The 17,930-nt window shown below is 37.5% G+C and overlaps 1 protein-coding gene across 3 annotated transcripts in view; it reads right to left on the reverse strand.

Moving 5' to 3' along the window:
- Nucleotides 1-17,930, reverse strand: part of EML6 (EMAP like 6) — a 116,244-nt gene that overhangs the window by 23,529 nt on the left and 74,785 nt on the right. For all 3 annotated transcript variants that reach the window (XM_090134539.1, XM_090134537.1, XM_090134538.1), the window contains exons 17-27: nt 14,473-14,573; nt 13,094-13,296; nt 12,024-12,135; nt 11,189-11,316; nt 8,675-8,816; nt 7,412-7,564; nt 7,027-7,158; nt 5,207-5,295; nt 4,412-4,588; nt 4,101-4,302; nt 3,766-3,892 (exon numbers count right to left, since the gene is read on the reverse strand). In XM_090134539.1, the coding sequence (XP_089990665.1) occupies nt 3,766-3,892; nt 4,101-4,302; nt 4,412-4,588; nt 5,207-5,295; nt 7,027-7,158; nt 7,412-7,564; nt 8,675-8,816; nt 11,189-11,316; nt 12,024-12,135; nt 13,094-13,296; nt 14,473-14,573 (1,566 nt within the window). The remainder of the gene's footprint in view (nt 1-3,765; nt 3,893-4,100; nt 4,303-4,411; nt 4,589-5,206; nt 5,296-7,026; nt 7,159-7,411; nt 7,565-8,674; nt 8,817-11,188; nt 11,317-12,023; nt 12,136-13,093; nt 13,297-14,472; nt 14,574-17,930) is intronic.

The following is a 17,930-nucleotide window of genomic DNA, read 5'->3' on the forward strand; positions in this document are numbered from 1 at the left end:
TAAGCAGGGAAGTAACTTACTCACCAACAATTTACCTTCAAAATATTACTATTCAAAGAAATAAAGCAAGCTTAAAGTCCTTGTTCCCAAGAAGTTCAAATCAACAGTTCCAGCTACCCCTCCCTGATGGAAGCTGGAAACATTCCTGTTTTTATCTTTCCTTTTTCTTTTTCTAATTTGGACTTAATTTATTTAATTTGCTTCTACCCTATACCATTCTACCTTCTACCTATATCAGTAGGTATATATATATATATATATATATGTATATATATCTCAAAATTTCTCTTCTGCTTTCTCACATAAGGAAAATACAGCGAGGAGGGACACTTCTTTCTTCTCAGATCCTGACTGCTTTTGCAATGAAGTAAACTGGCAGTTTTTGAGGCCTTGTGATTATTTCACTCCTTCGAACTTGAATGGCCTCGTAACATAATTTTCAAAATTTACACAATATGTAAAGATCTCAGAGCTTTTGTTGCATGCAAATCCCAAACAGATGCACAACCCTTGGTTCATAGAATCATAGAATGGGTTGGGTTGGAAGGGACCTTTAAGATCATGTAGTTCCAACCATCTGCTACAGGCAGGGACACCTCCCTCTAGACCAGGTTGCTCACAGCCCCATCCATCCTGGCCTTGAATGCTTCCAGGGAAGGAGTATCCACAACCTCACTGGGCAGCCTATTCAGTGTCTCACCACCTTCACAGACTCATTTTGGAGTCTTCATACAGACATATGAAGCAATTATAAAGAAGAAGGATTTGGGATATTTGCTCCAGACAGTTTTTCCCCTCAAGACCACCAGGGTTTCCCACATACCTGCCTGAAAGAGAATGGTATACATCCTCTTGGTTCCCTTCTTCACATCTGAAAGAACTGGGAAAGGCTACTTCAGCAGTGCCTTTGCAGAAAAAGTAAAGCTTTGCAAACTGGCGTCAATATTACTTGATGCCATCTCATTCAACCCAGTGATACCCTGAAGACCTGCTGATTTAGAACCTTTCCTGGACACTGACAGCTGAGTATTTGTAGGCTTTTTATTTTGTTTGGCTCAGCTTTCACTTAGGACCCTCACAGGGGGAAGGAGAAGCTTTCAGGAAGCTTTTAGAACACGGTCGGACAAATGTTTCATTAGCTGCTGCATTCTTTGTATCCTCAGAAAAGATGAAATCTGGCACAGTTATGAAACTTAACTCATAATTCAAATGTCTTTGAGAAAAGTCAGCTTCACCCTGAAGCACTCATAATTGAGAGTGTCAAGATTCTGGATAAATTGTGCACAAATTGGTACAACTGTGGTCAAAAGTTGAAATCTTTGACAAATGCAGTAGCCAACACATTAATCTCATCTTTCTGCATCCAAAACCCACCGCTTTCCACAAAGCCCTATCCCAGCACAATATGCCCAGAAACTGCAATTTTGCTACATTTCACCATAATTTTTCTGCCTCCGATTATTTGGCTACAAATTCTAGTAATTTATATGAACAGGATGAAGAGAAGGAAGCAAATGCTTCTTTTCCTAACGAGCCACATATGAAAGGTAAGGGAATTTCTGACAAACTTATCAGAAAAGCAAATTCCAAATACTGAAAATGCCATTATATTAAAGTAACTGAAACCAAAAGAGTATATATAAAAAGATAAGAATAGCTGTGATTCTTTAGGAGAAAAGATGGTAAAGAGAGTTCTGTGTTTTTTTCCCCAGCTATTTTAAAATGTACTACACAAACCTGTTGATTGTATAGAGATGGTATGAAGGAAAAAAAATACAGAGAAACATTAAAAATTACCTTTTTGCTCTCTTATGGGATGGATAATTCCTTCAGATAGCTACAGTATTGTATTTTATATACAAGTATTATGAAAATCATTATGGAAGTGTAAGGCAGCCTGACCACAGAGGAGGTGTCTACCCATTTAGTTAGGATCACCAGCTGGTGAAATAAACAGGACAGGCAGCAAGGAAGCAGTTGGCCATACTAAAGGAACTTCCTGCTCCAGTGTGACTTCATAATTTTGGATAGCATGAGGAACATTATCACTGCACTATGGATTATCAGTGTGTGACAAACAGGGAGCCTGTTTCATTTTCCTCATTACATGCTGTGCCTTCTTCCACAGCAACAAAGCACATTCAGCTAGGTCAGCTTGTGCAGTGTAGGACTGTGGACAGACTCAAAAGTTACAAAGCCTTTAGGGTATGTGACAGAGCAAGGCAGTCTCCAAGAAACAGGGTGCTTGTTTGCATCAGACAGCAAACACGTGGCCAGGTATCAGAGAAAGAAAAGTTCCTGGGGGCTGTGGTGATTTTCAGTCCTAGACTGAAAGTAGTGCTGAGAAGCTGCAGGAAAAAAAACCAACCTGATGCTTATATTGTTGGTAATTCACTAGCACAAACCAACTGTAAGCCTGGCTTAATCGGTCAATTACACTCATTCTGCATTTGCTTTTGCATCAAGGCTGAATAAAGCAGCTGGAAGGTAGAAAAGTTTTTGGTGTAAAACATTTGTCCATCCTACTATTGATACTTGTTATTTCATTGTTTAGCAGTATATCCCAAAAATGAAAATGTTAAGTTCTCTTTTCAATTCATTCTCAACACATCCATGTTCGGTAGATAATAAACTGCCTTTTAACAGAAAAATGGAGAAATAAAGACTTCACATGAGTAAATGAGTTGAAAGAAATATCCTTAGAAGAAGGGAAGCCAAATGGGTTATGGACCAATATTTAATAAAAAACATTAAGATTCATGCTACATCTTTGTTGAAACGTTGCCATGAAAAAAATAACTGAAAGGGGGCAACATATCTCATCTTCCACACCCAACATTTCTTCTCACATTATTAAACTACTCAATGCAAAGTTATTAATTTTTGCCCCAATATGAGGCAAAAGCAAGAAAACTCATACCGAATTCATACTCGTGTATAAAAAAAATTCTAACAAAAGAAACTGCATAGATTCACACTTTGAGTCATCGTCCAGATACACACTGGTAGCTCTGCTGTACAGGTGTATAGTAAAGAACTGAGGAAGTTACCCATCAGTATTCACAGACCTTAATCCTTCAGAAAACATCCCAAAAGGAGAGTAAGATACACCTGTTACCAGTAAATGCCACAGCTATTTGATCAATGGGGAGAGTATTCTGTACAGATGTCTTGAGCCTGAATCCAGTTCCAATTTCCTGACTATAGATCCTCCTCTTCTGTCCCAGCAGTCTTGCCCCAGCCAGAGTTTTTACTTACCCACTCCCCTAGACAACTGAACCCCCCTCTCTACACTTATTATTACATCTTTTCTTTACTGTCTTCTCCTCCCATCCACTAATGTCTTCCAGCTTACTGTTTTGTTTTCCCCAAATAACACGTGCCGTAGTAATAACAACCTGACAAAATTCTAAGCAACTGACAATCTTCTCATGAAAATGTCACCAAAAGCCTCAACTACACAGGATTTACAAGCTCCTCCTTTCCCAAATGCCTTGCTGCAGACATATGCCTGCGTGCTCTGATCAGAACCGAAAATAACTGCAAATGTGAACAGGAGAGAAGACTGCACTTGCAGGTGTTTTAGTCACATGCATACTTTTACCCATCACACCAACATATTGTAACTGACCAGCAGCACCTGAAATACTATCTTACGAATTTCAAAATTCCCGTCTTATTTCTAAAGACCAGTTTTAGTTGGGTGAAACGAGATTCAAAAGAATGCAGTCTACATTTAGAAATGAACGCCTCGGTGTGACATACCTCTCTTCTACTGAAACTTCCTTCAGCTGTTGATGTGGTTTTGTCCCCTCCATTTCTCGGATGCTTACCGCATAGATCTTAGTGGTATAATCAATTGCTTTTTCTCTTGCAACATCACTATCATAACCTTCAAATGTAAAACAGAGTAAAATGAATTACCCATGACTCGTGGAGGAGGAATAGAAAACACCAGCAGAAGAAAACAACCCTACCAAGCTCTCCCTACACTGAACTTTATCACGCTGACTTTTTTTTGCCCACTTCAACCTAAGCAGTGTGTGAGTTCTGCGGAACAAAGACTAAGTTAAAAATGTGTGTTATATCATCATTTTTACCTCCATCTTCTTCTGCGTCTGTGTCTGATTCTTCACTATCAACCAGCTTACTCTCCTGAATGCCCAAAAATTCTCTGGTCCAGATCATCAAAGCTGTATCAGCACCACCTACAGTCAGCAGCACAGAATCATTGTGTAACCACCGGACATTGGTTACCTGTGCGCTGTGACCCACATACTTTTTGAATTTTGCATGTTGGCCCTGTTGTACAAAGAATACACATATTAACAGTTTTGATATGTCATGAACACTGTCTTCCCTAATTCTTTCTCCACTAGTGTCTAAGGAGAGAAATAAACACACTTATTACCTTCACTGGATATGAAAAAAGCTTCACAAAACCAAAATCATCTCCTGTAGCTAGCAATGTTCCATCTTTTGTAAGAGTAGCAGCATTTACAACAGTGACATCACTGTGCATGGGCCAAATTCCTTCACAGGTAGGACCAAGAACACACGTCCAGGTATCCCACTCAATCTTCTCTAACTGCAATGAAAATTTCATTCAAAGAAGTCATCTTAATACATACCCAATATATGCTGTTCTAATGCTTATATTTCTCCTGTGTCTGATATTAACTTACATTCATATATGTTTTTAGAGATTTTTCACTATTTCCAGCTAGTTAATACACTTCTGCATCAAAAGCCTTAAAAGTAACTTTAAACATTCCCACTTCCCAAAGGTAAGCGTGATTTAGATACAGATCTCCTTCAATTTTTAATGAGACATTAATTACTGTCAGCTTTGTACAACGCTTATGTATCACAAATTATACCATTAAAAACCATGTCATATTGTTTAAAACTGATTTTAAAACTGTATGTACACTGATTACAAAGACAACAGGTGGCTGTTCTGGAAAGGAGCTTATGGGAAACCATCACTATTAAACAAAAAAAAATAAATGTTGAGATACAAACGAAAAACTTTAAAAATCCTAATATTTACAAATGCTGGAAGGAAGAAATAATTCTAATTCTAAACACTGTAAACATAGTATTTTTAAGGAAAAAAAAAACATACTAAGACAAAACATATGCTAACTTTGAGCTGTCTAGAAAACTGTCACAATGAAAGAAATACAGTAAGTATAATTCATACCTCAGCAATTCTTATAACATGCCTTTTCCCCCTTGGTGCTTCAAAAAACAGTTGTTCCTTAGCACCAGAATTGACTTGCAATAACTTTCCTGGATATGAAATAAGAGTTTGTTACAGATCTTATGAATATAATGAACTTCTTATTGAATGAAGAAGTATGTTAACAAATTGTCATCCACAGACTTATTTATAGCAAAAGTAAAGAAGATGCTTATGACCACTCCTGAAGAATCCTACACTCTTAATTCACTACACAGTAATATTTTAAACACGATTCAACATCCTTGAAGAATTGGTTTTCTAGCAAACCATTTTCTTTTGATTTATATTGAGCCTATTTGAATCAAAAAGTACAATATAAGACCACAGGAGTAATATGGCCTTCCTATCTGACCTGTATCACACATTAATCCTTTACAGCTAGAAGTTCAGTTAGAGTTCCACTGTACCACCAGTATCTGCAATGTCCATATGCCTATTTCATTGTTCTTGACTATCTGTAATGTGCTATTATGTTGTAGAGAAGAAAATGAACCATACGCTCCATAGAAAATATTTTCTGGAGATTCTTTTGCATTTTTGATTACTGCAGAAGCAGAGATGGAGCAAAGAAATGAACATAAATCCTGGGGAAAACACAAGCAATACAAAAGGAAGGGATACTGTCATCCACTAAGAACAATCAGAAAATAGGGAATAAAATAACTAGCAAGAATTAAAAGGTAGCTAAGCCTACATGTAAGAAATCTTAACAGATGAAGCTTCTCCAAATCACAGAATCACCAAAGTTGGAAGAGGCCTCCAAGTCCAACCATCCACCAATGTTTCCCTTATTACCACATCTACACGTTTCTTGCACACCTCCAGGGATGCTGACTCCATCACCTCCCTAGGCAGCCCGTTCCAGTGCCTGACCACTCTTTCAGAGAAGAAACTGTTCCTAACATCCAATCTGGACCTCCCCTGGTGCAACTTGGGGCCATTCCCTCTCGTCCTATCACTAATGTCTACTTTTGGTAAAATACCATTAAGAACACTAAAAAATTTCCATTTTCTTATCTTTTACATCTATCCACATAACACATCCAATGCTAAATACTATAGATACACAAGTACATATCAGACAAACTGCTATTATTATGTGTACAACTATGAGTACTTAGATTACTGGCATTGTAAACAAGCACCCAGAGCCAGCTTAGTAACTGTGAGGCTTAATAGCTCAAGAATGGCACCCAGACCCAAATGGATTCTGAGGAGAGTTTAGCTGTTGTCATTGTCAGGTAACTTGTACCACACTTTGGGACTAGTGTAACAGTAGAAGCAGGGCTCAGACTCACAGGTGGTTCCAAACAGAATCATATTAGGTCCAGGAAGGCTTATTGCATAAGCTCATTATCAATCTTGCTAGGCTTAATTAGTTGTGACAGTAAGGTTCTCTAACATCATAGCAGTGATTGCTAAGTAATGCTCAGCAAGGAGGAAAGGAAATTAAATGTAAAAGGTGGAGAAGAAAATGTGCCACACAGTCCCAAATTAAAGAAAAAAAGGAGCAAAGAAAAGCAATATTATGTTCCTAAGGAACATTTTAGTCATATGCTATTATTGGTGGAGTACAATATACTCTGGTACAAGTAAAAATTAATTCTACCAACACATGTAAGTGTACTGAACCCATATGGTGCTTGATGTTGAGAAAGCATTTCCATTAGTAGTTACAGTTTAGTCTTACAGTATTTTCAGTTACTGCTATGAGAACAATTGTCTGATATTCCCTCCTGCAGGAATTTTAAATTTGTATTTCTGGTCAAACATTTTACCTCTTGAGTCCCAGTCAATGTGTGTGATATAGCTAGATGCACCTTTACAAATGCCCACTCTTTTGCTGGTAAGTACATTGTAAATATCTACAAAATTATCATGGGAAGCCACAGCAAGGTACTTTCCTGTTTCTGTAAAGAAGAGACATTGAGGTTATGAAAGACATACATTGTTATGCATTTTTATTACCCTAGTGCACCCAAAAGCTTCAATTAAGGGACCCCAGTACACGAGGCTGTACACAACTATAGAGAATTGTAAAGTATTTAAAGATATGGAGGACACATAAAGCCAATCCACCTTCTGAACATTCAAACTTATGTCTAGAGTAGAAAAACAAACTCAAGATAAACACTGCTCTTTCACTTTGCTATCTAGTTATACCTCGTGAAAATTTTATATCTGAGATCATTTCCTTTCTGTGGTGAAAAGATACCATATCTTCCACAGTGTCAGCATTTACCACCAGAAAACTCCCATCATTCAATCCTACAGCCAAGGCTTTTCCATCAGGAGAAAAGGCACAGCAACGTCCACCTATAAAGGAAGACCAACAGGTGTATCCTAAGGTTGATGAATTTGGGATTGAGAACCCCCCCCCAAAAGAGAGAAAAACTGCAACTGAAAGGTTTCTGCATCAATAGATTTCTTAGTTACTAAAGTAAGTATATTCTGTGATAACTGCTAGTAGCATTTTCCTAAATAGGAATGTACTCTTTGTATAGGCTGTTCTTGAGTTGACAAGATGATTTGATCAGTCCAAATATCACCTGCCAACAACATTTTAAGCACCTTCATTTTCTATAAAGAAAATATACAGAAAGGAAATCGAGATTAAAAAGTTTAAAGACTCATTTCAGACGTTATGTCTTTCAGGGACGTTACACTTGAAAGCCTCCTTGTTCCACAACTCAGTAATGCGCTCAGGCAGAACACATTTGAAACAGAGATGCACTACATTTTCTCCACTGACTTTTTTCCCCCCAACATTATTTCTGACCACATTCTCATACAGCTATCCTCATCCTTCCCTGAGTTCACTTCTCCAAAATATTCAACTCTGTTTTCCCTCGGTTAGAATTCCTGCGCTCTGGATCTGTCACCAAAAATGAAGCAGATTGAATTTACACCGTAAAATTTTCTGAAGGTTATGAATGTGTAAAAGAAAGAAGAAGGCAGTACTATTTCAGCATATGTCATCTACTTTTATACATGAGAGAGGGCAGGACAACCGTTTATTTTCAGAGAAGCTAGTATAATGTGAAAAGTTCATGTTGTCACTGAATGCTGATGGTGCTTAACATGCTTAAAACTTTACATTTTTTTTTAAAAGGAAGTATTTTAATGTCAGCAACAAATATGCTGGTCTTAAGTATTCATAGGAAGAAAAATGATTTTGAGTTCCCCTTGGAATCAGAGTAAAACATATTAAATTATTTTTATTATTATTCATTTCAATGATTTCTAATCCTTCATTCTACCCTTATCATAGACTTGACACATGCCAAAGATGATTTACTTCCTACGCATCCAATTTCTTGATGACTGTCCTCTTCCTCCTCCATTAATGCTTATGATGTGCACTGAAAGCAAAGCCTGTAGAAATAGCGTCATCGTTATCACAGCGTATGACCAAGTGAGGGTTACCTTTTTTGAGTTTCCTCACTGCCAGCATGCGGTGCTGGGATGAAAGTTCCCAGATTCGAAGTGTTTTATCATCACTCACCGTTGCACAGACAGGCAAGAGAGGATGAGCTGCCAAGCCCCATACTTCTCCTTCCATATGTCCCTAGAGGATGCCATTTAATATACGAGAAAGTCATGCATTTGCCTTTATGTACTGTGTTCTAGAACTTGCCCTACCTCCTTTTACAAGTCTCAGACAACACGATCTTTACCATCTTCTCTCAAAAATTTTCTATATTCACAAAAACATGAATGCCTGGTCTGGTTCCTCTAGTAACCATCTGAAATATACTCTTCCCTAGTCGCCTCCACAAACGCTAGCTGCAATTTTGGGTAAGGCAATGCTCCCTCTTTCAGTCTTGAACTGAACAGGAAATGGTTAAGCCCAAGGTAGGCCTTTATCTTGAAATCCTAAAATGGGCTAGTCTGTCTGCAAGGTTTATTAACTTTTCAGATTCTGAGAACTTGGCCAATGTACACACACTTAGCTCTTCTAGTCTTTCCTCAAGACTTGGTTTTTAAAGTTTTAATTACTCTCCTTGCATTTTCTAGATTTTCTTCAGCTTGCATATAACTTGCAGGCATCATTTCAATGTTAAATCATTTTTTACTGTTCTCAGTCTGGACTTCAGTTTGGCAACTGCCTTGTTTGTTGAAACAGAAAAATACAGTTAAAACAGGAAAGGATGGAACTGTCTTGGTGTCTTGAGTATGTATTTTTGCTCAAGTTAATGCATGCAAACACTGGATGACAATTATAAAACTTCTCTTTATCATGAAACTCACGACAAGGTGTGTGAACTATATTATTGAGTAATAGAATTGTTGGAGATGGAAGGGACATTTAAATGTTATCTACTCCAACTCCCTTGCAATGAACAGGGACATTTACAGATTGATCTGGTGCTCAGAGTCCCATGCAGCCTGACCTTGGATGCCTCCAGGGACAAAGCAACCACCACCTCTCTGGGCAACCTGTGCCAGTGCCTCACTGCCTTATTGCTGAAAACTTTTTCCTTTAATCTAATCTAAATCTCTCCTCTTTTAGTTTGAAACCATTTCCCCTTGTCCTGCCACAACAGATCCTGCTAAAAAGTCTGTCCCATTCTTTCTTATAGCCCCTATGATAAGACTGCAATCCCAAATTACTGCGCTAGTTAAAAATGACTAATAAAAATTCTCACATTTATGTTACTTATGCTGTCATGAAAACAATACAAATCCGGAAGATTTTCTTACCAACTAGTTCTGATCACAAAGTAAATATCAAATATTTTTGTGAAAAATAATGTGGTTACAGAAAATATAGGGTAAAACTCGAGAAGTTATAGCTCAGTAAATGATGCACACAAATTTCTACATATAGACATCATAATAAAGAGAGTAAAACAAAGCAACATGAAGTAGGTCACTCTTAATGTAATGCTTCTGATTTATTCCAAGGAAAATACAAATTGCTACAAGAAGTACTGTACTTCCTTCTATTTGATAGAGCAAATTCTCAGCACAACACACTATCTTTCAACATAGCCACCACCACTGGCTATGCATTTTTCCCAGCAATGAGCAATAACCTGCATGCCACACTCATAACAATCTGCACCAGTGGATGTGACCCATTGTTGCTCTCCCCACTGCTGAAACACACCACCCACATTCACTGTCTGATCTCCATCAGTGTTCACCAGGCATCAACAAATGTCAACAGGCACAATTTTTTCCACCTGTAGGAATTCAGCTCCAACCCTTTGCTTCATACACACTTCCGTGTCAGATGCCATTGTGTCAGAGTGCCCCTCTGCTGCCATCTGTCACAGGGCAATGAGATGTAATGGGATATCATTGGGAACTTGCAACCTCTACAACCATGCCTCCGACATTTGCCTCTGATGTCATGAGCCAACACAATAAAATAGGGGGTATTAATTTTGGAGCAGCCCTCACACATAAATTGACATATTCATGTCAAGAATCTTTTTTTAAATCAAACTTCACAAAATCCTTTGCCTTGCCAGAAGAAATCTTTCTGTCTTTTGCAACACATTCAGTGAGAACTGCATGTTACTGCAGAAAAATACTATGACTCTAAAACATCCTTCACAAATACAGGAAACTTCACAATAGACCACATCATCTCAACGCAAATGGGGCAACACTGTCAAATAAACTGTGTTAGCTCTACCCCTAATTTTCCTTTTTTATCTACTGGGTCCTAAACTAAAAAGCCTAAAATATTCTTTATAAGTCTCAGTAACAATTTAACTGAATGGACTCTTTGTTTTACTTCAGAATTATATAATCCACAGTGAATCTCTAAGTCACTTACATAACAAAGAGTCAGCTTCTGTCTGTGCAAGGAAAGGAACCGTGGTCAACAGGATTAATGAAAACAGAAAGAAAAAGACAGAGGAAATCCAAAGATGATGTTTTGTACTTCTGCAGGGAATGTTCTTCATAGGAAGACCCATATCCTACCTGAACAAGTAGAGTCATAGGACCACTTTTATCAATTTCAAGTATTTCTCCATTTTTAGTTCCCACGAGTATATGGCCATGTCCTAGACTGATGGCACGAATAGAGGGATTGTCTTCTAAAAGTAAACCTGAAGAATAAAGGGATATTAATTTTAGTTGTTCTTTTTTTTGTGTGTGTATGAAACCAAAAAGAGCCTCATTCCACCTCTATACAGCTTATATAATTAAAACTTGTTTAAAATCAACATGAAACATGAGATACATTTTACATAATCGTAATACTAGATAATCCATGGTTTTCATTAACAGTCCAAAGGAGAGGAGCTTGTGGTAGTATGTACTGTGGCAACGTAACGATTGGAGTTTTACTGTTTTAACATACAAGCAGTTCTGCAAGCTGCAGCAATGTCAACAGTAAAGCTGTGAATATCACTTCACAGACTTCCACCCTGATGCCTGAGGAAGTACAATTCAACAGGTCTTTCCAATTCACAGGGACCACAGTCCTCCTACAGAAAATACAGCCATTTGTGGGAACCAGTTGCTACACATATTTTGGAGCAGCCAAACTCATAGGTTGTTTTATATTTGTTCCTAAAATCATTTCTTTAGTGAAAACAAAGCTAAATGTCAAGGAATAGAGGAGGAAATATCAGAACAAACTATAAAATGACAAAGACTGGGATATTTCAACCAAATAGAAGAACTCTAGCACGGAATAGTAAGTAGTTCAGCAATGTTCCTTTTGTGTTCTGGCAAGATTTGACATTCACTACTGCCATTTTACCAGCCTTCATGCATACAGTCCTTATTAAAACACAATGAAAAATAATACCTTTGGAACTAGAAGATAGTGCTGCTCTTTTAATAGCATATGTCTTCAGACACCTTTCAAACATATCATCCCAAAGTGCCACAATTCCATCTTTTCCACCAGTTACAAAACCCTGTATGATCACAGTATGAAAGACAGATAAATGGCAGCAATCCGATATTAGCCTACAAAAAGACATGTACGAATATAGTAGAAATCCTCCTGTGTCTTTGGAATGTGTCTAAATCAAACCATTGGAGCTTATTCCTATGAATAAGAACCTATAAAAGGAGAAGATTTTGAGAGTTTTTTTTCTAGGGTTCTGTCTTATGCAGACTGATAGCTATACAGAATGCCAACTACTGAAAATAGTAATGTTGGACCGTAATATTTTTCTACATGTGGAAATAAATTATGGAAAAATAAGTGTTTCATCCTTTGGCAAGGCGGAAATACTGGCTTCTCAAGTTACTGCAAATTAACTGATGTTTTAAATGGATTGCTAATGATGTATAGGGATTGATTATTTGAACAATTCCCTTGGTAGATTCTTCTGCCTGGGCCAAGGCAGTACATAACACAGCATAAATCACTAACCAATGTAAACATAAGAGGATGTTCATAAGATAGAATGCCAAGATCAAATAGAAAAATTGATGGAAAGCCAGGAGCAATCAAGTAGGACAGGAAAGGGCAGAGACAGAGGGATCTACAAAGCTCTTAACAAATACAAAAGGTTTATGGGTAGTGTTCTTCTCCTTGTGGTATCATTTGAAAGTTGGAACTGTAATATCAAAAAGAATATTCCATTATCAACAGCTTCAAACTGTGTGTGGATTCTAGTAGTAAAAGTTAGTCTCTCAAGACATGCTCACTGATGTAATATTAATGACATATTTTGCCTCAGCTTCTTTTAAAGATTTACTGTTGCATCTGAAGGAAAATAATACTGATATCTGGAATAATCAACTCTGGAAAATAAAACCTTTGCATACCTGAAGACTTGCTTGCCTAAGGTACAGTGATAATACTGATACAGATTTAGAAATAAAAACAATAAAGATGAATGGATCACAGAAGAAGACAAATACCTTATCCAAAGCATGCATTGCAAATACAGGTCCATCATGGGCTTTCACTGTCTTGAGCAATAGAGTATCCTTCCAGATGAAAATGTCTCCAGTAGCAGCACCAGAGAAAACTAAGTCTTCTATTCGCCCGTACGAAACACTCATCATAGTTTCCAATTTTCCATTGCTTCCAAATGTTCCTCGTCTTGACGTAAAGCCTCCACCTGCAATATAAAAAAAAGTCCTTTATATTTCAGTTTGTAGCCATAGTGCTACACAGGACAAAGGTCTTGACCTCATCATCTGTTGTGACTGCCTAAAACACAGCAGATAAATACTGAAAACACAGTGAGCAAGGGAAAAACACACTAAGGGCAAATCAATCTAGCAATGAGAGATTTGAAGCAGTACAGAACTGTATCTTTCAGATCATTGCTTCCAAGCAATTGTTAAATATGGGTGCTGAACTGTATAGAAGAATTAATACAAGGGGCAGGCAGAACATTTTTGTACAGAACAGCCTGCCAAGCTCTTCAGAGGTTATCACAACAACAACAAAGATAGAGGTTTGCTTTAGTTGCCTACTGCCCAAATGACAAATTTGACAGCAGTTTTGCAGAATGAATGGCAGGATTTCTATGTCTCTAGATTGCCAAAAAGCCTGAGTGTGCCACAGCCACATTGCTCACTCTGGTTTAGAATGCCATTACCACCTGTGAATTGGGATCATACAGGCAAAAATACATGTATAATTACAAAACAATACATGCAATGCTATCCTTGCTTCAGTCAATTCTAGACAACTGCATTTCAAAGTATATCATTCTTTTACTGTAAAGAGATTATTCTTGGAGTAAAATACTGCTTAATCCAAATGAATGTAATACACTTTGGCAAACAGCAATAAAGTATAATGAGTTACTAGAAAAATACCCTAGAGATTAAAAATGCAGAAAAACAAGTAATTTTTAAGGTGAGGGCACTTGAACCTTATAAATTACAGTGCAAGCGTAGGAACTTCTTAGAGTCATCTAATTTTTTTTATTGCTTGCTTATTTGCTTTTTTAGCAGTGTGCCACTGGCTGGGATTTTCACAATAAGAGTCATATATTGCCTGAGTAAATTAAGGGGACTGCATGTTTTCTGGGAACCGAGATGCTAGCTAATTCAGTAGAAACTCTCAATACTATGACTAGAATCAAAAAAACCAATGAGATAGAAATGACTTCCAAAGAGAAAGGAATATTGTGGCATTTGCTGAATGCTCCTATTCTGATAACCAGAATGTTCTTTTACAAATAAAACAAATGATTAAACAGAAAATATGATGTCCCTAAGTTCAATTGATATATTACTTATATATTACAAATAACTTAAATAGAAAATATTTGGTATGATACCTGTTTGCTGCCAAAATTTGATGTGCTTCATCCCAACCGTGACCAGCTTGTCTACATGATGTGGATTACATTTTACTACAAATATTTTATCTTTATGACCCCTGTAATAAGATTTAAAAACAAGAAGTTAAGGGATTACTTAACATTACAAAGTAGTCTGCTTCAAGTAATTATTTCACAGTATTGGACAATCCAAAGAGTCTTTAGCAACAAGAATCTATTTGTCACAACTGTTGTATTCTTGGTGCTAAAACAACAGGGATCTCTCACACCATCACTGGCAGATGACTCACAGAGATATTCCAATGTTCTCTTTGCCACAGTTATCCTACCTAACAAAAAAAGAGAGAACAATATTTCTAATCTTCAAGGGTTTAGAATCCGACCAAGAGAGAAGAACGTAGTTGATTATAGGCTGTGTATGAATTAGACTACAGAAATGTGGTGAATAAAAACCACCTCTCACTGAATCTCAGTTATAGTTATAATGAAGAGGCAGGAATCAAAGTTCAGTGCAATTAAAAGACAGCATAAAGGGCGACATAAATATTTAAAGGGATAAGAATGTTTTAAAAGATTTATAAATATTCAAAATTATCTATTAAAAAAAAAAACAACACAAGGATGTCTCAAACCTATTGTGATTCAAGCGGAAAGCTAAAATTAATTATAAAATTATAGCCTAGAAAACACTTCATTTAGCAATATATATACCTTCAAATTTAGTTCTTCAGTAAAAGTATTCTTGTACAAATGTACTTACAGATGTTTGTAAAATTATGTTTCACCATTACAAAACAAAAAAAAAATTCCAAGTCACAAAATAGCAATTATTTCTGTATCAGGATGTTAAAGCATTAGGAGCAAAAACTACTGCTTTTTTCAACCTGAACATTCAGGTTTCATAGCTTGATGCCCAAGGGATGGGATGCCATTCGGAGAGACCCAGACAGGCTCAAGCAGTGGGTGCAGGAGAACCTGCAGGAGAACCTCATGAGATTCAACACATCCAAGTGCAAGGCCTGTCCCTGGGTAATGGTAACTATCAATACAAACTGGGGGGTGAAAGGATAGAGCACAACGCTGCTGATAAGGACCTGGGGGTACTGGTGGATGGCAGCTGAAGGTGAGCCAGCACTGTGCCCTCACTGCCCAGAGAGCCAACTGCATCCTGGGCTGCATCAAAAGAAGTGTGGCCAGCAGGGTGAGGGAGGGGAGCACTGTGTGCAGATAGGGAAAGTTCAGTACAGGAAAGATGTGGATGTGTTTGTTCACATCCAGAGGAGTGCCATAAAAATGAGCCCAGGGATGGAATACCTCCCCTATGAGGGACCTGAACGTGGCCTTTCAGTATCTAAAGGAGGGCTATAAGAAAGAAGGGGACAGACACTTTAGCAAGGTCTGTTGTGACAGTACAAGGGGAAATGGTTTCACACTTAGACAGGGGAGATTTAGACTGGATGTAAGGAAGAAGTTTTTGACAATAAAAGCAATGAGGCACAGGTTGCCCAGAGAGGTGGTGGTGCCCCATCCCTGCAGACAGCCAAGGTCAGGCTGAGCAAAGCTCTGAGCACCAGATCTATCTCTAAATGTGCCTCTTCATTGCAGGGGAATTGGATTAGATGACCTTTACAGGTACTCTCCAACTCAAATGAGTTTATGATTAGACATTATTTTCAGGTTTAGGAGATCTAAACAAACAAACAAAAAAACAAAAGCAACAACAAAAAACCCCACCTGACTCTAAGAATCTTGGTTTCAGTATTTTCTTTTGCTGAATCAGTCTAAACAAAAAAAAAACAGCCTTACTTCATCAACATTTGAAGAACATCAGGAGAAGGAAGAATTCCAAAATGATTTGCTACTTTGCTATTATGATGCCTTTCTTCGCAGGCAGGTCATACTGCCTCTTCTAGAAATATTTATCACACAGCCAAAATGTCCAAAATCAAAGCAATTGCATGCCAGTGCAGATGTCCCCCATAAAATGATGAGTATGTCTGACCATGTGATAAGATGCATAGTGCTGGCACATGAGAACTGGATATATGGTGCAAGTGTATGGCCTAGATTTGGACCCCAATTACCCACAATGGTCTGACCAAAACACATATCCAGGCCTGTGCAGTTTGTGTCCTTGTGATTGAAGGAACTGACGTGGGACACCTGTTCTTACAGAATGAAGAAATTCTAAGAGTACAATGGTCACTGATTTAGACTGTAAATAAATTTGACAGTGCTCCCCTCAGCTCCCTTAGTGATTGCAGTCCACTAACACAAAATCTACAATCAAATAGGACAAGCATCAATAAGAAAATGAAAGAAGCTCCAATATGCCTTAACAACGTATGCTTACTCAAAAAGGCTTTTAATAAAACCATACATTGTAAAGCTAAGATACATAGATAGGGAAACAAGCTATATAACTTATGCAGTTAACAAAAACATAGAAATGAGAGAGTATACTCTGGCATATATATACATACATATGTATATATATATTGTGACACCAAAAGAAAACAGAACTTAAAAAAACAAAGCAAGAACAACACACACGAAAAATGAGTGTTTGTAAACAGGGAATGTACAGTTTCAGGCTTAGTCCTCTAGATATGGGTCAATACAATAGTAAGATATGCTTCTATTCCTGCCTCTCAATGCCATGTGAGAGTCAAATCTAAACGCTTGTCTTTTGTTTGTTTTTTTTTCCCTCTTTCTTATATGTCCTGGTGTGCTCAGAGTGGGGACTTGTCCATAGGCACTGCTAAAACATAAATAATTACACTGAGAAGAACCCAAGTACTTGATTCTGTATCTTTCCATGAGATAGGTAGCTGCTACAGCCCATCCCTGCCTTGTTTTTAAAAGCTTAGAAGGTCCCCATGGGAATATATAAGGTATTTCTACCCTTGTGTGTCTGAATCACAATAGGTCTGGAGGGAGTGAAACTAGGATTGGAAAGCAAACGAACTGTTTTACAACACAGACAACAATTTTGCTAAGCAATCTCTACATCACAAATTTTAAATAGGATTTGAAATCTTGGTGCCTAATAATGAGAGAAAGTGATATAGTCAATATATATTATGTTATATGCATACTGGGATAAAAAATTCTTTCTTTGTGGTACACTACTAGCAGACAGCGGTGCCAGGAGAAAATCTTATTTATTCTGGAACAAGCCACAGTTTAATACTAAGTTATATTTCTCAGGCATTATTTCACAAATCTAGTATTTTTCAAGCAATAAGTGACTTGTTTGTTGCATGGTTGTAGACAGCAGATGAAGTGAACTCCCTGCCTTCCTGGTATGTAAGTGCATTCTTAGATCTACATAATTCCAATATTTTGATCTCAGAGCTACCCCAGGTTTACCCAAGGTGAGACCAAGTTCTCCTATTTCAACTTCTTCAGTACAAAGAAAACTTTACTTTTGTCCTCTGAAAAACTGAACTGAA

The sequence above is a fragment of the Phasianus colchicus genome, chromosome 2 (genome assembly GCF_987193195.1).
Source record: "Phasianus colchicus chromosome 2, bPhaCol1.hap1.1, whole genome shotgun sequence".
NCBI classification, from domain to species: Eukaryota; Metazoa; Chordata; class Aves; order Galliformes; family Phasianidae; genus Phasianus; species Phasianus colchicus.